This window comes from Sinocyclocheilus rhinocerous, unplaced genomic scaffold (genome assembly GCF_001515625.1).
Source record: "Sinocyclocheilus rhinocerous isolate Xijiao unplaced genomic scaffold, SAMN03320098_v1.1 scaffold1647, whole genome shotgun sequence".
NCBI classification, from domain to species: domain Eukaryota; kingdom Metazoa; phylum Chordata; class Actinopteri; order Cypriniformes; family Cyprinidae; genus Sinocyclocheilus; species Sinocyclocheilus rhinocerous.
The window spans coordinates 184,568-209,039 of record NW_015646364.1 but is presented as its reverse complement, the minus strand read 5'-3'; the positions used below and the strand labels follow the sequence as shown (position 1 = coordinate 209,039).

Sequence of the window (24,472 nt, the reverse complement as noted above, 5' to 3'; positions counted from 1 at the left end):
GATGTCTTCCAGAAGCTCCAAAGAATCTTTAAGACAGTGACAGATCTTCTTGAATGGGACGCCGATGGTTAGAGTCCACCAGAGGCACCTGAAGTCAGATAAACCTAGTTCCCCTTCAAGAACTCGAGCTGTGTCGAAACGCTATGGAAACGCATTCAGCGTGATCACGTCCTGAATCACGTGTGTAATCAGTCCAATTGATGGGTGAGACGTCACAGACAGGGTGACATAGAGACCAGGAAGCTTAAAAGCATGTGCAGTGGAGACAGCGGCAGCTTCTGTCATTCAGTAAGTGATGTGTGTGTGTCCTATTTACTGTTGTTTGTCACGATGTGATCATGTCAAATGCAAAAGACAAAATCAAACATAAGGGCGAGAGCCAGCAGCAATTTAGACTGTGTTCTCCTCCCTGCCCGTGCTACATTACCGGCGGGGATACACACACTCTATGTGTTGTTTGCTTGGGAGCGAAGCACGCTGAGTCAGCTCTCGAGGGAGCTGACTGCCCGCATTGCGAGTGTCTCTCGCTGCGAATGCTTCACTCCCGGAGGGCTCTCTTCGAGAAGGGAGCCCTCACGAGTGTTCCCCACGGCTCAGGCCCCGCTTCTGCTGAGGCAGAGCGGCAGTCGTGGGGATCACAGATGGATCTGGTGGAGGGAACGGAGATGGGCGAGTCCCTTTCTTCTTCCTCTGCCACCAGATCGAGCGCCCCCTCCCAGGGATCGGAAGCACGCTCCGAGGTTTCTTCCCCCGGGGAGAGGGCTTGGCGCTTTGGCTATCATCCTCCGAGGAGGTCGATGTCGAAACGTCGATGAGACTACGGACTCACCACCCCAGTCCACCCAGTATAAGGCGCTAGTGGAGGTGAAAACTCGTGCTGTGGCCAAATTAAATCTCGACTGGCCCGCCGAGGTGACGAGATCGTGGGCTAGACCATTCTCGGCCCGTCTCTTCAGTCCCTCGCTCATCGTTTATTCCAACGTTGGGGGACTGAATGAGCACGGATACAGGGCGATGACCCGGGTTGAACAGATGCTCGCGGGCTATCGGTCTCCCGGTGTGGCATTGTTCCTGAAGGCCCCAGCATTGCCCTCCAAGCCGCTTCATACAAGCTCCCCCGCAGAGGGGCCGAGAGTCCTGACGGCGCTCTCGGTTGAAGTCTTCCAAGCTGAAGGCGGATCTGAGGACCATTCTTTTGACGAAGACTTCGACCAAGAAGCCCTGATGTTTGTGGCTCAGGGCTTCTGAGGGCAGGCTCCTCTGGGAAACAGTGGTGTACACCTCATCATACGGTGCCCGTCTCTCCTCAGTGCCCTCAGGAGATCGGTCTGTCAACCCTGCCACCCCCGGAGCTTGAGGGCACAGTGGTCTCCAGCGAGCGCATATCTCAGCATCTGCCCGGAAACGTACCGTACAGAATCCAGTTCAGTTCTCCTCTGAAGGATGCATACTTCCATATTTCCATCCTTCCTCAACACAGGATGTTCCTGAGGTTTGCTTTCGGGGGCGAAGCTTACCAATATCGGGTTCTTCCGTTCGCCCTTGCACTCTCACCTGGATGCTGCTCTGGCTCCGCTGCGACTCCAGGGCATCCGCATACTGAATTATATAGACGATTGGTTGATATTAGCTCAATCGGAGCAGACGGTGGTTCGGAATCGAGATGTCATTCTCGCCCATATGAAAGAGCTGGGGTTAAGACTGAATGGCAAGAAAAGTGTGCTTTCTCCATTGCAGAGGACCGCTTATCTGGGCGTGGTGTGGGATTCGACCAAGATGCAGGGACGTCTGTCTCCTGCTTGGATCAAGTCAATCCTCACAGCAGTCACGAGAGTGAGAGAAGGCCGGTCACTCACTGTCAAGCAGTTTCAGAAACTGCTGGGTCTGATGCCAGCTGCATCCAACATGATACCTTTTGGCCTGCAGTACATGAGACCCCTACAGTGGTGACTCAGGACCAAGGGGTTTTCCCCGAGGGGCAACCTACTTCACATGATCAAGGTCACGCGGCGATGCTTTCGGGCCTTAGACATGTAGAGGAAGCCTTGGTTCCTGTCTCAAGGCCCGACGTTGGGGGCTCCATGTCGTCATGTAACGCAAACAACAGACACCTCCCTCACCGGTTGGGGAGCGGTCATGAGTGGCCACTCAGCCCGGGGTCTGTGGAGCGGCCGCAATCTCATGTGGCACATCAACTGCCTGGAGATGCTGGCCGTGTTTCAGGCACTGAAACACTTTCTCCCGGACCTAAGAGGCCACCATGTGTTGGTGCACACTGACAACACGCTGGTCCAAGCAATCCCACATAGTAACTTAGTAATTGTGAATCAAGCACTACTCGGTGTGTTACACATGGTACAGACTTGGCCGGGGCTTCGTCTGTACGCTTTTCCCCCAATTGCTCTGCTCCCGGGAGTTCTGGAGAGAGTGCACCGGGACGGGGTCCGTCTTCTGCTAGTGGCCCTGTTCTGGCCAGGCTCTCCCGGACCTAAGAGGCCACCATGTGTTGGTGCACACTGACAACACGGCGGTGGTCTCTTACATCAACCACCAGGGAGGTCTGCGCTCATGCCCCCTTTACAGGCTGGCGCACCAGATCCTCCTGTGGGAACCGAGTTTTCCCAAGGGAAACTCCTCTACCTGAGAACAGTTCACATCCCTGGGCATCTCAATCAGGGAGCAGACAACCTGTCAAGACAGGGGCCAAGGCCTGGGGAATGGAGGCTCCACCCCGATGTGGTGAAACAGATATGGAGGGTGTTTGGCCAGGCTCAGGTGGGCCTGTTTGCGACTCAAGAGACCTTGCACTGTCCCATCTGGTTCTCTCTGACTCATCCAGCTCTTCTCGGACTGGATGCCATGTGTAACCCAGATCATTAATCTAGGTCACTAATATTTAATTGAAATTTTATCTAATTATTATTGCTATAATATTTAGAACGGAAAGATAAATATGTAGAAAGATCACTCTACATTCTTTGAACTGTGTTATTAATTGACTGACCTTTGAAATAGGTAATACTCTTACACTTTTTGCTTACCTTTTGCTCTAGTGAGTCGACACAAGTCTTCTGATTTCTGGTCCAAGCAATCCCACATAGTAACTTAGTAATTGTGAATCAAGCACTACTCGGTGTGTTACACATGGTACAGACTTGGCCGGGGCTTCGTCTGTACGCTTTTCCCCCAATTGCTCTGCTCCCGGGAGTTCTGGAGAGAGTGCACCGGGACGGGGTCCGTCTTCTGCTAGTGGCCCTGTTCTGGCCAGGCTGAGTATGGTTCTCGGACCTGGTGTCCCTTCTCGACGGCTCTCCATGGGAGATTCTCATCAGGAGGGACCTCCTCTCTCAGGCGGGGGGCACCATCTTTCAACCCCTCCCGGAGTTGTGGAAACTGTGGGTGTGGCACCTGTGGGGGCACAACTCATAGCTTCCGGTCTCTCAACTGAGGCTGTCGAGACCATCCTCCAGTCCAGAGCTCCCACAACGAGGAACTTGTACGCCCTGAAGTGGAACCTGTTCAATTCTTGGTGCGGCGACTGCCAGCTTGACCCAGTTAACTGCCCGGTTGGTTCATTGCTGGAGTTCTTGCAGGCCCGATTCTCTGCAGGGTTGACCTACTCCACCTTGAAGGTTTACGTGGCGGCCATAGCTGCTTACCATGCCCCTCTTGGTGGTCTGGCTGTGGGAAAACACCCCCTAGTTATACGTTTCCTCCGCGGTGCACTGAGGCGGAGGCCTCCGGTACGCTCTCGTGTCCGTCCGTGGGACCTGGCCGTGGTCTTGGAGGCTCTCAGCAAACCTCCCTTCAAGCCCCTTGAGGAGGTTTCAGATCGAGTGCTGACATTGAAGACCGGCTTCCTCTAAGCTATCACTTCGCTGAAGAGAGTTGGCGACTTGCAGGCCCTTTCTGTGGACCCTTCCTTCTTAGACTTTGCGCCTGGCTTGACCAAAGCTTTTTTGTACCCCAGGCCGGGTACGTACCTAAAGTTCCCTCCTCCGTGCCACGGCCCGTCGTACTGCAGGCCTTCTGCCCTCCTCCCTTCCGGGACCCAGACCAGCAAAAGCTTAATTGTAAACGTCCACAGTGCTGCCATGTGGAGGAAATCTGACCAATTGCTTGTATGCTGTGGTCCTTCCAAAAGGGGTCTTCCTGCTACCAAGCAGACCCTCAGTCGGTGGATCGTGGAAGCCATTTCACTGTCTTACGAGTCCTCTGGTCTTCCCTCTCCCTTGGGGGTCAAGGCTCACTTCACCTGAAGAGTGGTGGCCTCCAAGGCCTTCCTGTCGGGTGTCCCCATGCTGGAAATTTGTAACGCTGCGGGCTGGTCCACGCCGCTCACTTTCATGAGGTTCTATGTCCTCGATGTCCGTGCCAAACCTGGCTTATCTCTTCTCTAGTCCTTAGCTGTGCTCTTCCACACTAGGCAGGGATTTGTAAGTCTGGCGTTGTGGGCATTCTCGTTCCCATATCTTTTCGACACAGCTCGAGTTCCTGAAGGGGAACATCCCTATGTTACGCATGTAACCATGGTTCCCCGAGGGAACGAGACGCTGCGTCTCATTGCCATACTTCCGGCATCCCTGCGAGCGCTTCCTTCTTTTTACCAGAAGCTGCTGCTGTCTCCACCGCACGTGCTTTTAAAGGGGTCATTGGATGCCCATTTTCCCATTGCCCAAGTTGATATGATTCTTTAGGGTCTTAATGAAAAGTCTATAATATACTTTGGTTAAAATTTCTCAATGGTAGTGTAAAAAACACCCTTTTTACCTTGTCAAAATCAGCTCTGTTCATAGCAAGCCATTTCCTTGCATGTCACTTTAAATGCTGATGAGCTCTGCTCACCCCACCCCTCTTTTACGTGGGGTGATAAGCAGACTGTAAACTTTAGCTGCGAAACTTGCTAACTAGCACATTTTTAGGAAAGGGCGATTTGCAAAGATTCATAAAAAACCCTTATACTCACTTCTTCTGTAGATGAATCTGGATCACAAATGATTCGCACGAAAATAGACGCATTTAGGCAGATCGGGGATCGGCACATTCCCTTCAAAAACGAAAGTAACGTTAATCCTCTGTGTCTTTAGCAGCTCAGATGTCGAGAGTAAATGACGACTGCTATGTTCATTATTACATCCAACAACAAAACACCTCAATCGCTTAATCGGAGACATTCTTGTCTTCCTCTGCACCGGAGTCAACACAATGGCGGCCAGCTCACAGCGGGTCTAAGTTAAGACGACCTTGTCAATCAACTATCGTGGGAGCGGCCTGTGCAGAACTACATCATTCTGACAGGAATCTCAGAACAGCCTGATTTGAGAAAGGGGATTTTAAAATAGGGATTTTAAAAAAAAAACACTGGGTGGATTTTTATCATTATAGGGTGGATATGTACACACACTTCCAACACACATTTATGTTCAAACAACATGTAAAGTGAATTTTGAATCCGATGCATCCGATGACCCCTTTAAGCTTCCTGGTCGCTACGTCACCCCGTCCGTGACGTCTTGCCCATCCACTGGACTGATTACACACGTGATTCAGAGCGCGGTCATGCTGAATGTGTTCCCATAGCGTTTCACAGCATCTTGTTCCCTCAGAGAACCATGGTTAACCTAGGGACGTTTTCCAGGACACAGAATAATCAGACACATTGCGCATGCTCAGTCGGTGAGAACGGTCGATGACGCGAGGAAATGACCAGTGCAAGGATGAGACGGCTGTCCATGCAGGTGAACGAGACAGGCTATGAGGACCTCGATTGTTGAAGAGCCTCTTACAAACACTGAGTGAAATCAAGACACTGACATAAACTGTGCATTAATTCACTGCACAGATTTCTGCTCCTATTGCAATCACTGAAATGCTTCTGCTTTTTTACCAAACACTATCCAGTAGATACATAATTTTTATTTTATATAAATATTTTATTGTGCAAATTTTGAGAATAAAATAGCTAATAGCCGAACAACAACATATCTCAAACAACCATAACAAATGTCTTATTCAGCTTTGCATTTGTCATCACTCTATCTGCTCTCCTGTTTGAATAATGCTTTGCTCCTGCAAGCCTAAAGAACAATGTTATTTTTTGTTTCAGCATTATAAAGCTGGACTTTTGCAGGAAACTCAACAGACAAAACCTTTATCAGACGATGCTTCGGGTAGGCTGGCTGTATAATCCGCCTCCATTAGCCTTTCAATGTGTTTCTCTTGAATAAGAGATGTCTTTTTTTTTTTTTTTTACCTCAAAGCTTATATTAGGCATTTATTTTAAAGCAAATTAAGTAATACAATTATTAATTAAAAGGCTTAGTATGAATAGTTTTACAAGAGGATTGCTAAATCACAGTGAAGTGGTGTTGTGATGCCGCAGTAAATAATTTGGTTCATAAACTTCCCCCATGACAGCCCCAAGCCCAATATGTGCTGCGGGAAACCTGGACTTGTTCTCTGTGTTTTGTTCTGGTGGTGTATTGTTCCTGTATTTCCTTGGTTACTGATTATGTTCACCTGTGTCTAGTTTAGCAGTTTAGTTAAGTTCTTGCTGTTCCAGTATCATCATCTTGTGCTTGTTTTGTTGAATTAAAGTCTGTCATCAGACATGTGCCTCAACTACTCTCTTTGCTTGCAAAACATTACATTAGCAGCATTTCAGTGTTCTCCCTTCCAAATGCCGTCGGAAGACATTAATAATGCCGCTGAATACATGAATATAATATGAATATAAATACAATCAGTTATGTCTTAATGGACTGTTGACAGACAGGATAAGATATCTAATGTCAAAACAGATCTGGGCATTAATGTGAACGAGCCTACAGACCGAGCCCCTGAAGTCAATCCACTTATTTTTACTGTAATGGCAACTGCGGCAGATTTTAACCCCGAATGCACGAGGCTTCCAGTGTCATCCAGTTCCAGTTATTTTAGCTGAACGTAAACAGTCTGTTATGCTGCTTAATGTTGCAAACAAGTATTTGCTATCATATTTATCATATTTGCTATCGTATTGCTTCTGTTGCCCTTATTTGGAAGTCACCTTGGAAAAAAGCATCTGCTAAATGATTAAATGTAAATTAATATTATTTTAGTCAATTATTGTAATCATAAACATACTGGTTTGTAGCACAAAAAGTCGCTTTGGACAACTTTGACACTGAAAGCACTTTTTGTTTATTGCTTGTAATGTGGGTCTTTGTTCTTTATAACTGACTTAACCTATATTTATTAGTTGAAAATTACTTGCATGCAACTGTTTCATTATTCATTTGCAAATATTAAAAGAAGAATAATATTTAAAGTAGGTAAACTGTTAAAAATGAATTTGCAAAAGCTCTTATTTTTAATCTTTGGTAATGAAATTGTTATTTCATTACCAAATTAAATTTGTTAAGAGAATTGCCACATCAGTAATTGCAATTGTCGGTATAATTGTACTATTTACACCTCTAGAAACAGTGTCTCATCAACTTCTCATCAATTTCATGTCTGCATAAAAGGGATTTAAGTAGTGACCGAGAAACCTTTTCACAAGCGTGTATGCGATGAGCTGAGATTTCAGCTACAGTAGTGGAAATTAAATTTCAGTAATGTAAGTCAACAGAAGCAGTTTTGTAAGAAGCTTTTCGACAATGAGAATGAATGACTTTCACTGGTGTTTATGTCAGGATTCTCAGTAACGTCCTCGTGCTTCACTCGTGTGCATCATACCAGGGTCAGCATGACTCGCAGGGGTTTTGGGGAGGTACATTCCTGGAAAGCTGAGGTGCCCTGAAGGAAGCGAGGCCACTGGGTGATTCTAAGGGGAAAAGCCCGCCTCCGTGATCTGTCTCCACCCCCCTGCCTACCCTCATATGTGACTGTGAGAGAGCCCCTCCCTCCTGGCTCGTGATTGGCCGCTGGGTCCTGTGGGGCGTGTCGGCCGGGGAGGATGGTGAGGCTGAACTCGGCATCACTTGAGAGGTCAAAACAATCTGGGATGTAACACAACAGGGGAAATGTGCTTCTTAGTGTCACGGTGAACAGCATGAGCAGAGTGCGCTGTGAAGCACCCAAAACACAAAGACAGTGAAAGAACATCACAGGTGTCCATGAGAGAAGTTTTCACAGAACTGTGCATCTCTGTGAGTGTCAGACAAAGATGATGATCTAGGATCACCAGGCTGCCCACAGAGCGTACAACTGCTTCTAAGTCCTTTACACTATGCAGCTCCTAATAGAGCTCTGGGCCGGACCCTTACTCATCCAACTGTTTGAGGGGCTTGAGACACTTGAATTGACCACGATACATGACATGTTACTTGCCTCCCCAATCCATTCAAACTCTGGCGAGACCTCGCATACACCTCGGAAACTAATGATGCAAGTCTCTGTGGTCATTCTATTCTCAGAAACAACAAAACGCAGACGTACATGTTAATAAGAGATTCATTCATTATACACTGCAGACAGCTTCACTTATTATAACTAGAGCTTTTTTAGAGTGCTTACACTCATGCTAGACTGAATTCAGTGATGTTTTTTCATAATGTAAATGTTCTTTGCTCTCTGTATAATGTGTTCATTGCCTGAATAATTGTGGACATGTGGCATTATAATTAAACTTAAAATGTATTTTTATTAAACATGTTATCAGGTTAAATACAAATTCAGTCTTATTAAAATATTTTATGACATAATACGGTACTTGCCTAAAACTTTATGATTTGCGTAGTTAATAGATTACATTAGGCTACAGTGGTTTAAGCGCGTTTGACTAGAGATTAGTGTGCAATTATGTGATTGTCAGTGGCTGTCTAGAGAAGTGAGAACGCTTCAGAAAACGGCTCATAAAAAGGACGAGTACGTGAATGGTTTTTACAAGTCGTAATCTAAAATACGGTAATATTGCATGACAACATATCACATGAAATTCTGTAAGTGAGGGGGTGATGTAGGGATGAAAAATACAACAGTATTATATTTCTGGTCATTTTAATATGTAATTAATCACAAAACTCTCACACAAGTGAAGTATCTTGGGGATGATCGAGGGGCACAATGAAAATCTTAGACCCGGCCCAGCAGCACCCCTAGTTCACGCGGCTATGAAAGTTTCAGTATTGATACGCCCACATATACAAAAGTACAAAACTTTTCATGGGGTGTACTTAAGATCTGAAAGCACTGTAAGTCTTCAAAGCACAAGTGCTCAAAACAAGTAGGGTTTTAAATATGACAAAAAAATTACTTAAAGGGTTAGTTCACCCCAAAATGAAAATTATGTCATTAATTACTCACCCTCATGTCGTTCCAAACCCGTATGACGGAAGACGTAACTCGGGGGAGAAGAATTGTTGAATAACTTGTTGTTTTTGTTTTCTCTGCGCTCAAAAAGTATTCTCGTAGCTTCGCAAAATTGAAGCTGCACCACTGATGTCACATGGACTGTTTTACCGATGTCCTTGCTACGTTTCTGTGTCTGGGAACATTTCAGTTGCATTGCTGTCTATGGAGGGCCAGAGAACTCTCGGATTTCATCAAAAATATCTTAATTGGTGTTCTGAAGATGAACGAAGGTCTTACGGGTTTGGAACGACATGAGGGTGAGTAATTAATGACAGAATTTTCATTTTGGGGGTCAACTAACCCTTTAATTATGACTATGTTTGACACAAAATACCCCCACAATTTAAGTGGACCTCAGGAAAAAATACATATCAGATATGTATGATAATGACACCTTTATGGCCTAATGCAGGGCTGTCCAGTACTGATCCTGAAGATCTGCAGAGTCCAGCTCCAGCACACCAGCCTGGACGTTTCTAGTGAGTCTGAAGAGCTTGAGTCGCTGCTTCAGGTGTGCTTGATTAGGGTTGCAGCTGAACTCTGCAGAGGAACAGGTTTGGACACCCGGTCTAATGGCATGAAGGAGAAAGGTGCAGCAGTGGTCCAGTGTTTGTGAGGTCTGCTGGAGCTAGTGTGTGCGATGCGTTCACCTCACCCTCTCTCTTCCAGCGCAGTCTGCGGATGGATGCGGCGGTGATGGTGCAGCGGGAGATCCGTCTGATGCTGGGAGTGACCTCCACCTGCAGGACCTTCCTCCCCTGAGATCCGTCCGGAGCGCTGCCGGGCAGAGAGCTCTTCATCGCATTGCCCAGCTAAACAGCACAGAGGCAGAGAGCGGTGAAACAGCGTGGCGAGCGGCAGAGAGAATCATCCACAGACAGGAGAGGAGTCTGAATCGTACCAGCAGCGGCTCTGAATACAGCTCCAGCTGAGCTCTGTACAGGATGTCATCCAAAGCCTCTCTCCCAGCATCCCACTCGCCGTTATATCTGCGCAAACACACGCCCAAACCTGATCACGCAATACTAACAGCCTAACCCGTGAAATGTAAAAACAATCATGCAAATGCACTTAGAACACAATTCTAGTCCCTACAGGCTTGCATGAAGATCAATACAACAGTTATATTCTTTCTAATGTAAAAAAACAAAAACATTCTCATAACTGTAATTCACTGAAATACATTTGTATTTTGGATATTTCCCTATTTTTGAGTTTTTGTAATTTCCAGTTCCCAATATTCTCAATGATCACCACATTCTGACTGTAGTCCAGTATTTTTTAATGGTATGCAAGTACAAGCGTTACTGTGGAGGACTTTAACAACGCTCAGGTGAGTTTGTAAGGAGATGTCTTGGCCGTGTTCACACTCACATGGCGTGATAGACAGCAGCCAGCATCTGCACCATGAACTGGGGCTCCAGCAGCACACGCATGCAGGGAGCGGTCCAGGCCTTCAGCTGCTGCCGGGGAAAGCCGCTCACGCACAGCCTGCACATCACACACACACCAGTGCTCTCACTCTCTGCATGCATACATCAAATATCTGCTTCTCTACTTCAAATTCTGCCGCTTCACTTCTGTTGGGTGAGCGTAAGTGTGAACATATCACCAGGATTTCAATGTCTCTTCATTGGCTTCTTATCAGTGGCTCTTGGCTTTTAAGGTACTATAGAGATTAATATAATCTCTTGTTTTGAATGCCGTTATACTTTTATCGATGTAAAGCACTTCGGTCAACTCTAAGGCTACGTTCACACTGCAGATGGATGCTGCCCACATTGTTTTGCTCACATGTGACTCAGATCTGTTTTTCTCATGGCAGTGTGAACAGCACAAACTGCGTGGAATCTGATCTTTTCAATTCCGATTTGTGCCACTTCTATATGTGGTCCTAAATCCGATACAGGTCAGATGTTGTGCAACGCCACCGCAGTGTGAACGGTCACATCGGAATCCATGTGACTTTTATCAAGACAGCTGCGAAAAGTAATCAGATATCTCAGAACTCATAAGTATTACAGTGACAACTTTATAAACGAGCAAAACAAGAAAACGTATCATGTTACAAAACCTCTGCTTTCTTTTGTCACATCCTTGTCTTTGTTTTTCATATTGCCTGTGCATAATTTCACTGGCTTCTGCGGCAGATCACACTATAAATAAACACATAATCGCTTACTTTATGTCCTGTGTTTACTTCCATATGACAGCGCACTGCGCAAGTGTTGCCAAGTTTTCCCACAGAATTGGGCTACTTTTTCACTGTTGCTGAACTTTTTTTTTACTTTTTCACTGTTTCACGGGTAGTTTTTCAACACTGTGGGTTGAAGCGACTCCACTAACGCGATATTTACCCCCTGAAACGCGATTGGACTAGTTTTGAGAAGCAATTGGGCAGATTTTGTTGTGAAAACCTGGCAACCCTGTTCGTGTTGTTCTTTTGCGCATGCGGGTCAGTTCAGAGCCATGATCTGTTCACACTGGAAATCCGAAATCTGAACATCAATGTGAACAGCTATACAAAAAATCAGACCTGAGCAAAAATCGGAATTGAGCACTAAGGCTCGCAGTGTGAACGTAGCCTAAGCTGTTTTAAATTGAGCTCTAGAAATACACTTGGCATTGCCTGCTTGTAATGGCTCTGGGTTCAGAGAGCGGAGGTGAGATCTCACCGCGAGCTCATCCTGCAGACGGCCCGGTGTGATGAGCGGGGCATGTAGACCACCAGCGAGTTATAGCACAGCATCAGGAAACACAGCACCTCAAACCTGCAGACACACACAACCACAGACGTCACCTGCATTCACAGCAGTCTGAGAACTCATTTCACAGATCCTTCCTTTGGACATTTAACTGAGAGAAAGACAGAGTTCTCGAGACGATGACCTGTTCTGGGCAGTGAAGGTCTCTCTCTGCAGGTGCAGGCCGCTGTAGATCACTCTGATCAGGTCGTGCTGACAGAGAGCGCCCTCAGTCAAAGCCATGGAGCCCAGACTGGATGGCTGAACACACACACACAGTGACACTAAACAGAGGTTAGGGACACCACACAGATGCTACTGTTAGCGGCTCTCATCTCTGTTTCTGGAGCAGCTCAGCACCGCACACCTCACCCGTCTCTCTCTCAAACACATCGCTCATTAGCAGAGAGAAATCTCTAACATGTGTTAGCAGGCATTACATAAAGATCACCGATGGTTGATATGCCAAACTGAGCTGAACTGGGTCAAGTCAGTCTTTTAGGGGCATCCATTCTGCAATCTCTTACCTTACGACTTCATTTCCGTGGGTTAAATCAACCATCTATTTCACAACTTCAAATGGTGCGAAATTCTGCGGCTTGACTTCTGTTGGGTGTATGTAAGTGTGAACATATTACCATGATTTCAATGTCTCTTCATTGGCTTCTTATCTGTTATATAACTGATTTTAAGATACCTTTCTTTGTTTTCAAACCCTTAACTGGACCGGCACCCACTTACCCACTTAGGACTTAATTTCTTTCGGTGTTCACTAAAGACTAGTTAGGTTTATGCAGCTGGCTCTGGTGTGTGAAGTGCATGAAGTCATTTTGCTGCCCAGTGCAAACAGCTCTGTCCGGTGGCTAATGGGGAGAGTTTACTTCACAATAATTACTACACTTGTGCAGCACGACTTCTCACTCAACCATGCTCTGGTTCCATCAACCAATTATAATCCTCTCGAAAACAAAGGCAAAGATGCCACTACACAGTGATGAGAAAGGCAGCTACAGTGCTAACATATAGCATCAGCACTTCTGCTTCAGAGTACTTCTACTGAAAAGGACTTCATTTCAGTTAATAAGGCTGCATTGCAAACAGTTCTTATATCTCAGTTTGACTGCATGAGCTGCTCTATTTTTATTTGTCACGCTTGGCATTGTATTTGTTACACTGGTATGACCAGGATTTCTGCGACAGGAGCTCGTTCCTGAGTTCTGTTCCTCCAGATCATGTTCTTATAGTTTTCTGCTGTATCAGTCTGGGAAAGGCAACACACACTGTGCTCTGGACGCTCTATCAACAGATCTCGCCTAATTCAGCAGAATGCAGCAAGAACCTCTGGTTTCTCCCCAAACGCTCACGTCTCTTTCCAGACTGTTTGTTTGACTCGGGCCCTTTAAAACAGTTTTCTCCACTTCTCCACTAAAATCTGCAGTCCTGATCAGCAGTGTTTACTGGAATATTTCTGAAGCTGGGAAATACAACACTGACCTGTCAAACTGAGAAAATGCACTTTGACATTTCCATTATTGTTCCAGATCCTGATGTTTAATTCATGCAACATACACGTTACACAATATAGACGACGTGCATATATTACATAAGGAATAATTGACCACATGCTGTTGAGTTATTGCGAAATAATGTAAGGACCACAGCACTTCTCACCGTGACCGCATTACTAGCCAGTGTGCATTACTGTTCAAGAATTGAATGGATCAGAGTCAATTATGTTTGCACTTCTAGTTTTCTTCTGATGTTGAGTGGCTGAGGAGTATAACGTCACCTCACTGTACTGTCGGTTTCTGCAAATGTGTATTATTGCATTCATAGATGGAGCAGGTTTATTGGCAATGGTCACTGATTGGGGACCTGCCTTACTCCAGGAGCCTTTCTATTTGTCAGCAATCATTTGGCTTTTTTAATTTCCTCAATAATTGGTTTGCCATCAATAATGCATGACAAATACTTCATTGAAGATGTTAGTGAGGAGCCCGCAAACATTAGAAGTACATTATCTGATGTTCAGATGGTTTCCATTTTACATTGAGCTTCACAAAAAAAGCTTTTTTAACTTTAATAAAGTGACGCTCTCTGTCTTAAGTGCTCTTTTTAAGTTCATGGTAAGTAATCCATAGAGCATCATGAATATTAAGAAATGCAAATGTATAGACGAACATAAACTGATGTTGTCAAGAGATCTTCATTGTTAGTTTGTTAGTGCATAGTTGTAATTCAAGCTATTAATGTAAAGAAACCTGTAAAAGTTAACATTAACCAATATTAAGTGATGCTATATACAGATCTTGCTCACTGTTAGTTCATGATAACGAATGCACTAATTAATGTGACCGAATGCCTTTAAACTCATGAGACTTGGTGATTCCTTGGGCCAAACAGAGTCGAATGATACCCAGCATTCCTATGTCTGTCCAGTTTATTCAAAGAAACAAGCTCATTTCACACAGACATGACTGAAAATTCATTGCACTTAGAAGAAATGCTATGTGAATTCAAACGGTCACAGCACAGGGTTAATATGCAGGAGATCTGCTAGTGTTTCATGTGCTGCCACGCTTTTCTTTAGTGGGCTCAAAGGAAATAAGTTCACAGTACTCATAAATACTGCTTTGTAAATGTACATGATGTAAGGCTGCCCCAAATGAAACTTGTGTTTTACAGTGTGTCGGCCATTTGCAATTTTGCAGTCAAATGTAGTATGTGATACAGTAATATAATACAGTAGATGTTTTGGATGTGACTGTGGTATGAAGAGAGGAACATCCTTCAGTTCTGAGGTTTAAGTGTAAATGTGAGCTGTTCTTTACCTCATGATATATGGATGGCTTGGACAGGGACGGGATCAGGAACGATAACAGCTTGCTGTTTCCATCTTTATCCATGATTTCCTGCAAAAATAAACAATAACGGGTGTGACACAATCAGATTGTCTTGAGTAGTTTTTTTTTTCCTTAAAAGTTTTTATTCGTTTTTTACATTAAATTTGTTGGTATCAATATTACATTAAATTACCAACTGCTGCATTTTTCCATTTTTTTTTTTAAAGCTACCAATATAACAGGGGTGTGTAGACTTTGAATACCCACTGAAGTATATATCACCTTATAAGAGTGCATGTGTGTATGAGAGTAAAGCAGGATGTGCTGTATGCATCAAACATTTAATACAGAGCTGGGCAAAAATACAGTTAACTGTTTACTCAGGCGGTTAAGATTTGCTAGATATTACATACTGCATACTGCTGTTAAATGATGCATAGAAGCGACAGGGTTAAAATTTCAATCATATCAGCACCCCTAAGCCGTTTCAAACAATGATTAGTCTAGAAAGAATGTTTCCAGTTTAGAGTTTGATATAGGTAAGGTCTCTCATGTTGGCAGACACACGACACACTACAGAGACACAAAAACATGCTCTCACGCCGCTGATAGTCTCGTGGGCAGTAGGGCTGTCAAAATGGCTGAAAAACGAAATTTGTATTTTGCACTTAAATATTATCAATATTCGAATTATATTTCAATTTAAAAGGCATAATTTCAGATAGGGTGGAAAAAGCTTTTGGCTTCTCTCATGAGGCCACAAGAGGGCGCATCGAGCAAAATATTACTAATTCACGTTTAATAAAGCAATAAAATAACATGACTATCTGTGAAAAAATGGCATAATGTTTATAAACCAAATATAATTAAGTTGCTTAAACAATTATAAACAAAAATGCAGCATATATGCATAGTTTAAAACAAAGGGATGAATGCCAGTCACACAGAGTACTTTTTTCATTTAAAGGGTTAGTTCACCCAAAAATGAAAATTAGGCTGTGTTTTACTCACCCCCGAGGCATCCTAGGTGTATATGACTTTCTTCTTTCAGACGAATCCAGTCGGAGTTATATTAAAAATTGTCTGCTTTTTATTTAACTTCTTTTGGACTGAAGCATGCAACACCCGCACACAATTTTTTATATAACTCCAACAGGATTCGTCTGAAAGAAGAAAGTCATATACACCTAGGATGCCTCCGGGGTAAAACACAGCCTAATTTTCATTTTTGGGTGAACTAACCCTTTAAAAACATGAGATGCAGTGGTATAAATATAAAACGCCATAAAGTCTCGAGACATGTTTTTTAAAAGTTGAACTTACATTAATTTTACATGGCTTTCTAAACATGCGGCTCTCTTGTCCAAGACACGAGTGCAACAGTGATAAATGTCCCTCTAGAAAATGTGCAAAATATGCATTCTATGTGAACGGCTTGGTTTCAGTCTTCTCTGCATTGATATTCTCTTTTTCCGCAATATTTTGAATGAACAACACAGCAGCGCAGCATCTAGTGGCTTCAACTGGATAAGCTAAGAAAAACATTACAATGCAATGACACTTACATCATCATCACATCTCGTGTGCCACTGATAAGGCTGCCTGACGCACACCTAACATTCGAATGCAACATTTTTGCATTCTCGCAAGTTCGAACCCGGGCTCGCAGACCTTTCCCGAACCCATCCCCCTCTCTCTCCCACTTTGCTTCCTGTCCTCTGTACACTGTCCTATCAAATTAAAGGCAAAAACACCAAAAATAAAATCTAAAAAAAAAAAAAAAAACATGCTCTCAGACCTGAACACGCTACAGCAACACGCTTTAATTTGATATGCTTTCACATTACATTCCTAACCAGTTTCTGGTCATAGGAACGTCATCTGAGATCTTTGGTTAGTTCTGGAGATTCTGAGAGCCCAGTACCCAGATATGAGCACATGAATCATCAGAATTTACTGCTGGTTGGTAATTTCTCTTTCCCAGCCACCTGCTTCACATTCAGTAATAAAAAACCTCCCTTAAATTTACCCCAAAATTTAAAGCACTTTTAAATGAAGAGTAGGGCTTTTATTTTAGGAGATAAGGAGGAGAAAGCAAGAGTGCAGCGGGAAAATAAGGGAAGTAAATGACTACAATAGAAGATGAAACAAAAATTGCAGCTGAGCGGTGCATAAGAGGCATGGACATAACATCAGCACGTGCCACACCATCTGGAGATCACTGAGCCATGAGTAACCAGAGACAGGCAAAACAGCTGAATGTAAGAGATTTAATGCTGGATCCACCAACAGCAGTCATGTAATGCTTTCATCTACTGCCTTCATCACTCTCACAGTATTGTCAGGGCTCTCTTTCAAAGCTACTCTCCAGTTTTTATCATTCACCCAGTTCTCCCCTAACCTCTGACTCTCCATCTATCATCTCTCAGGGGTCTGATCGTCTTCTCTTCTCTATCTTCTCTATTGAAAGGCAGCGGTCTTGTGGAAGATTTCTTGTGCAGTGCCTGCACCTAATCCTGCTGACCCCAGGGATCGCAAGCAATAAAGGCCAGCAGCGTTAATATCACATTTGATCAAGACATGAGAGAAACTTGTTCTTGAACAGCTTCAACCCCTGGTGCGCTTAACTGTGGAGCCACTGCAGTTTGCCTATCAATTCAGTGTTGTATAATGCAGTCATCTTCCCTCTACAGCTGCAGATTGGAGGGTATTTACAGGGGTGTATGAATGAAGCAACTCCATTAGACATGACGGCACAAGACCATGACGTGCTTTGAAGACCAAGAGTAGAGTTTTCAACTGTGTAGTACTTAACAGGGAGCTAACGAAGTTTATGTCACATGGGCTTACTGGTTTGCTGTAAGCTGTAAACATTGAAGTAATGTATTGGGTAATCCAATTAAGAGGGAACTGCGATAATCTGATTGGGAAGTAATGAAGACATGAATAATTGTTTCAGTATCTTTACAACTGAGGGAGGACCAAAGACGAGAAACATGGAGTTGACAAAATGAGGACATGACCTGGTTAATATGGGATATAAAACTGAGCAAAGAGTCAAATGTCACTCCCAAATTTTGGGTGTGACAAAAAAGTTGGTGAGGGCCTAACCAAAGTAGGTATAAGATGTTTGGGGCCAACTAACAATATTTAGTTTTGTCAGGATTTAGTTTCAAAAAGTTAGCTGCATCCATTTCTTCAGACTATGAATACAGCTTTTTATGGAAGAATATGGCATAAAGTGAACGGGAGGTAATGTAGATTTGTGCATCGTCTACATATGGATGGAAATGTAAGCCATGCTCCTGAATAATCTCACCTACTGTATGTGTAGCATACAGATTAAAAAGAGAAGTGGCCCAAGAACCGAGCCTTGGGGAACACCTCTGGAAACAGTTTGGTATTTGTGCTTGTTAATTGAAATAAACTGCTGCCTAACCCTAACACAGGTCTCCAGCCAATGGAACACACTGGCTGGAATGCCAATGGGGATAAAGGAGAGAGGTGTATTTCATGAGAAACAGCATTTAGTTTTCACTAAAGTCACAACAGACCAGTTATAACTGCTACTGAGTCTGCTGATAAAAGAAGGTAATTTACCAGCTTTAATACAGCAGCTTCACTACTGTGTAGTGGGCAGAAACCAGCCTGAAAAGGTTCATGAAGATTTTTGGCAATTAGGTGTGAATGTAACTGTAACCACCTTCATATACAAACACCAAAACATCCAACAGTCCCTGTAAACATTCAGGAGTCAATACTGAGATAATCACACACCTGGGACTTTATTTGTACAATAATTCTTATCCATTTGCAGAGATCCTCCTGGGAGAGCAGCATCCAGAACCACGGTGTCCAGTTGTCCGATCATGAACAGCAGCGTCAGGGTGCCTGTGGGGGTTACTGCTCCCTGGTTTAACATCCTCACCTCGAACCAAGAACCACAAACTGAGATGGAAAGCACCGTTTTCTTCCTTCTGTATGAGAGCTTCCTCTGAGGGGGAATGGTCTGCTCCCTTAGAGCTGGTCAAAGGGACCTTTGCAGTTTGCACACTCTCTGTCACTCAATGTTGTTTTATTCTGTCCCAGGATTCTGTCATGTTATTCTCGTGTGTGCTGGGTATTGTTAAAGATGTTTTAGCATCTGTGAGAGCATCTGTTATTTTTATAAGCTGACACATATTGGGTGAAGGGAGAGACAAAAAGTAATTTATTAGGAAGGCTAGTTCTGTCCTGGGTGCTCTTTTCCCACTGTAGATGATAGAGAAGGAAGGATTGTAAGGAAGTTGTCCTCCATCATCAATTGCTCCACTCACCGTCTCCATTAGACAGTGCATGTTGAGTGATAGACTCATTCAAACATGCAGCTCAAAAGAGCAATACAAGAAGTTATTCTCCCATCTGCTGTTTAACCAACATCAGATATGGATGACTGGATACTGTGCAGTATTTTGTATTGTTTTGTTATGTAGTGCTTGTGTTTGTTATTGTGTTTTGAATGTATTTATATTTTGCACATATTTAAATGTACACATATTGATGGTGTGCGTATGTGTATGGCATGGCTCCAGCGGCTGAATACACACCAGGTTGTAAATGCCCAGCAGAAGAGCCTCGATGCAGCCGCTGCTGTGTCCGTCTCTGCGCAGGTAAACCCACAGCAGCTCGGGCAGGAACTGCAGCGTGAAGCGGCGCAGACAGTCCTCTGAGCTGCGGTACAGCTCAAACAGCTGATGGCATACCGGCTCCAGCAGCTGTGAACACAGACCACACAGATGAGGCGGCACACAGAGGCTTCACTGTTGTTTATCTCTGTGCCGCCAGTCGTTCTTCTCACCTCACTGTCAGGGTCCTGGATGATGCTGTAGAGGGCTGGCACCAGTGTATTCTTCTGATCGAGGACTCCACCGTAACCAGACAGCTGCGTTTCAGACAATGCCTGTGAGAGCACAGGCCCGTACAGAGCATCATTTGAAAAAGTGTGTTAATAGCAAACTAATTTAAAGAACTGTTCAATAACTCTTGAATAAACTGTATTAGGCTCAAGGTTCTGTGCTCTTAAATAAAGAAAGAAGTGCTTGAAACACACCAGTGTTGAGGAGAAGCTAGCTACAAGTAACAACGCTACTAACGTAACTACATTTTTCAGGAGCTTGACAGTAGCTCAGCTACTTTTTAAACAATGTAGCTTTTCCAGTAGCTAACTACTTTTTCCAGCAAATAGCGGTGCAGCGCAACAACAGCTACATTCTATTTTGTGAGCCAGCAATAGACTGAAGCAGCGCAGCGTCTTAAAAGATCAGTTACAGCGATAGCGATGCCTTTGCCCATATTAGGGATTTCCTGGAGCATGAGTTCTGTTACTTCTGTGATGCATATGTGGAGTTCCTGCGCGAGGGCCCCCACCGGCTACCAGCATGAATGAAACACACATTACATGTATTTAGGGCTCAGTAATGCGCACTCAGTCCTATTTTGGGCATAAGTAGGAAAAATAATAATTCTCTCTTAAGAAATTTGAAGTAAACATATGATAACCCATGTTTTTCTCCAGTGTATGGAAGTGTACAGAAGTTGTTTTCCCCCTACAGTGGATTCATAAAAGGCTCATAGCCTATTGCATATTACAGGGTTAGTTCACCCAAAAATAAAAATTCTGTCATTAATTACTCACCCTCATGTGGTTCCAAACCCATAAGACCTTCGTTCATCTTCAGAACACAAATTAAGATATTTCTGATGAAATCCAAGAGTTCTCTGACCCTCCGTAGACAGCAATGCAACTGCAATGTTTCCAGGTCCAGAAACATAGCAAGGACATCGGTAAAATAGTCTGTGTGACATCAGTGGTTTAACCGTAATTTTATGAAGCTAAGAGTATAATTTTGTGTGTGTAAAGGAAAACAATAATAACAATTTATTCAGCAATTCTTCTCCCCGAGTTACCATCTTCCGCCATTTTGGAGAGTACCCCAGAACATAATCAATGTAATCAGCGATGTTTACGTTCAGCATGCGCACGCTTTCTGCTAATTATTATTATTATAATACTTATTATTGTTTTCTTTGCACACAAAAAGTATTCTCGTGGCATTGTAAAATCACGGTTGAACCCCTGATGTCACATGGACTATTTTACCGATGTCCTTGCTACGTTTCTGGACCTGGCGACATTTCAGTTGTGTTGCAGCCTATGGAGGGTCAGAGAACTCTCAGAGTTCATCAAAAATATCTTAATTTGAGTTCCAAAGATGAACGAAGGGTCTTACGGGTTTGGAACGACATGAGAGTGAGTAATTAATAATATCATTTTCATTTTGGGGTGAACTAACCCTTTAACAGCAGATGCTGCTTGACTCACCTTGAATTCGGAGAGCCAGTCTTCCACTATACTTCTATCTGTCGCCATCACCACTACCTGAGACAGACAGACAGAAATCCTGCAGATTACAGTCATGGCCTTATTAGGAACATGTGTATTTCCTAAATCAACTCATCAGTGGGTTCTCTGGGTGACTAGGCCAGTATAGTATAGCTGGTTTAAGGTCATGTACACCAGACAGACACCAACCAGACATGTTCCCTTGCAATTAATCAAAACAAAACTTGAAAACCACAAATCTACACATTAAGAAAAACCCTACCAAACCTTCACTTCAATTAAGAACAATCAGTTGCAGATTATATGTCCATATGTAGTTATATTGATGCTAAAATGGTACCAAACATGTAAAACAGCCCTATTTAGAGAGAGGCTTCCTCTCTGCCCAATCTCTCTTCCACCTTCAGATAGCAGGACCAAGTTAAAACTGCAATTGAAGTGTAGAAGCATCTCAAAGATGATCCAGAGAAAAATGGAATGCACCTGTGCTAAATTTCAAGTGTCAGAGAAATGGTCTATTTCACTTTTCTTTTTCTTTTTCTGGTTCTGGTTTTTGTGCTGTCATGATGGAGTATGGCGTGTAGACTGATGAATAAGGCTGCAACAATAACAGAATGTGAAGAAATGAAGGGACCTGAATACTTTCTGAGTGCACTGTATATTTTACAGAAAGGTTTTTATTTTCCTGAGAAAATATATGCTCAAGCTATTAGTGCGCCGCTCACCACAGCTCCGTGAAGCAAGAGAGATGCTCCCTATGATACTGAGATTTCAGTAACTAATGACTCCATCACACCCAACACAGTACTGATGTTCAGATTTAGTGTTGCTGCTGAGGTGCCAGGGCTGCGTTTCCCGAAACCTTCTTAAAGCTACGTCGTTCTTAAGTTGTACCTTAACCTGTACCTTATCGTTAATACGTGTTTCCCGAAACAATCTTAGTTAAGTATACCTTCTGTAAGTCATACTTTCGTAAGGTTGGTCTGGACCACTCTTAGCTAAACCTTATCACTTTTGACAGTTCACAGTTCTTTACATCTCATTCTATAAGAATATAATAGCTGGGCAAAACCAAGGCCAGCGCCGTCCGTGGAGCCATATTGTGTATATGTGCACTAAAACTTTGCTGGCATGGCAGCAAATTCAGCAGATTTAAAATTTTGTTGGTTCGATTTTATCAAGACAAATACAGCTGCAGGCGGCTCTCCTCTTTCTTTCTCTCCACAATAGTAGCTGCTGATTATATGTTTCTCTTGTTGCGTTTTTATTGAGTAGGTCATCAAATAACAGAAATTAGTGATGCTTCTGCTGGACAATCAACCCTGGTAGTGGAATAGATGAAGACACTATGGAAAATATGTTATGATAATATAAATGACCCATTCAAAGGCCAGTGAAGGCATACTGTCAGTTAGTGATAAGGGCTACGTTTGGCCATGAGGTTGCGGGTTCGCACACTCATTTCAAAATTATATAAAAATATCCTGGGTTAGATTTAGTTTGCAATTTGGATTGTTTTTTTTAAGATCCCACACTTGTTGGAAAGCACTCTTACCACTATGTTTTCTGTTGGACTTGTGTAGGTCCAAGGTGTTTTTTTTCTCTCTCTCTTCTGTTAAAAGCTGTTAAATTATTAAGCAGTGTCTCATGTAAGTTTTTTTCCTTGTATTTTATGTGGTGACCACTGGGAGGTGCTCTAGGCATATATTTTTCTTTCTTGGTTTTCTTCCCTGATGTGATGTATGTTGCAAAGCGAAAGTGAAAGTTCCACGCAAGTTCATTGCATTCTAACAGGAAAGAGTTCCGTGTCTTTAATTAAAATCAACACTTCTTTTAGAAAGAACACCGCTTTCTCACGTAACGCAGTGAAGCGACCCGTGCATTAGGGGTGGGAATCTCTAGGCACCTAACGATACGATTCAGAGGGCTGCGATGCGATGATAAAACCATTATCGATGCATTTTTTGTTTTAATACAGACTTTCTTTTTTCTCACTGTCTGACTATTAAAGCAATGTATCTGGAATGACCCATAATGAATTCACTTTCCTGATCTTTTATTAATGAAACAAATGGAAGTGATTTGGCAAGTCAACAGCAAGGTTACAAAGAACCAACGGGAGATGAAACATGTGCCTGTAGCAGCATACTTGTAGTAAATTAATACAGACTTGAGCATATTCTGTAATATGGTTTCTCATATTTGTTGTGTTTCCAAAATATTTTAGTTTGGCTTGACACAACTTGCATATAGTGTGGCTCTTGTTCAGGGTCTTTCCCCCTTCAACTTCATAGAAGCCAAAGTGCTTCCATACGCTAGCTTTTAACGCAGACGGTGCCGGTCGGATTTCATGCCCTGCCATCATGCATCTGTTACCCCTTTTGTCAATGCTCGCGTTTACACCAGCCGCACCACAGCACGTTTCTGAAGCACCGCCTTCAACTGCACAAAACGCTTTCACTACGAGAGAAAGCAGCAGCTGCGTGGTGATTCCACCGCTTGCCACGTCCCGTGTGAAAGGGCCTTAATGCTTCTGGTGTGAGCTGGCAATGCGTAGAGGACAAAACAAAACCTTGTCGGAGCCATAACGCGCCGCAGACGCATGCAATGTAAATAAGGGGTTAGAGTTCTGCCTTTTGCGTTCCGTCAACATCATGTTATCAATTAACATTCAGAAATAGAAAATCGATTTTTGACATTTGTGAATCAATTCAGAATCATCCACATCTACATCGTAATGCATCTAAGAATCAAATTTTCCCCCTACCCCTAGCGTGCATAGAATGAATAATCTATTCTCGAGCCATTGATATCAACCGATTCAGCACCACCGCCATGGACAGCACCTGGTAACGTCGCACGTAAGGAGGTATACCTTAAACAACCTCCTAAGGTATAGTTCGGGGATCACACCTAGAAATGGTACACCTTTAGTTAAGACATACCTTTAGAGTCTTTGTAGCATGCTAAGAAACAGTGTTATCGGGAAACACAGCCCAGAGCTGTGTGTGTGTGTGTGTGAGCGCGTGTGTGCGTGTGAGCGTGTGTGTGTGAGCGTGTGTGTGGGTGTGTGAGTGCGTATGGGTGGGTGTGTGTGTGCGTGTGAGCGTGTGTGTGTGTGCGTGCCTGTGTGTGTGTGTGTGTGTGTGTGTGTGTGTGTCTGTGTG

At 43.7% G+C, this 24,472-nt stretch overlaps 1 protein-coding gene across 2 annotated transcripts in view; it reads right to left on the bottom strand.

Annotated features, from left to right (window-relative positions):
* Nucleotides 1–24,472, bottom strand: part of hycc2 (hyccin PI4KA lipid kinase complex subunit 2) — a 43,060-nt gene that overhangs the window by 13,946 nt on the left and 4,642 nt on the right. Inside the window, exons 3-12 of one of the 2 annotated variants that reach the window (XM_016511694.1) lie at nucleotides 21,285–21,341; nucleotides 19,761–19,862; nucleotides 19,510–19,677; nucleotides 14,912–14,992; nucleotides 12,226–12,341; nucleotides 12,012–12,107; nucleotides 10,711–10,827; nucleotides 10,238–10,325; nucleotides 9,992–10,148; nucleotides 7,455–7,982 (exon numbers count right to left, since the gene is read on the bottom strand). In XM_016511694.1, the coding sequence (XP_016367180.1) occupies nucleotides 7,714–7,982; nucleotides 9,992–10,148; nucleotides 10,238–10,325; nucleotides 10,711–10,827; nucleotides 12,012–12,107; nucleotides 12,226–12,341; nucleotides 14,912–14,992; nucleotides 19,510–19,677; nucleotides 19,761–19,862; nucleotides 21,285–21,332 (1,242 nt within the window). In that variant the 5' untranslated portion in view covers nucleotides 21,333–21,341 and the 3' untranslated portion in view covers nucleotides 7,455–7,713. Of the gene's footprint in view, nucleotides 1–7,454; nucleotides 7,983–9,991; nucleotides 10,149–10,237; nucleotides 10,326–10,710; nucleotides 10,828–12,011; nucleotides 12,108–12,225; nucleotides 12,342–14,911; nucleotides 14,993–19,509; nucleotides 19,678–19,760; nucleotides 19,863–21,284; nucleotides 21,342–24,472 lie in introns of those variants that run through there. The other variant, XM_016511693.1, reaches the window with a different exon arrangement.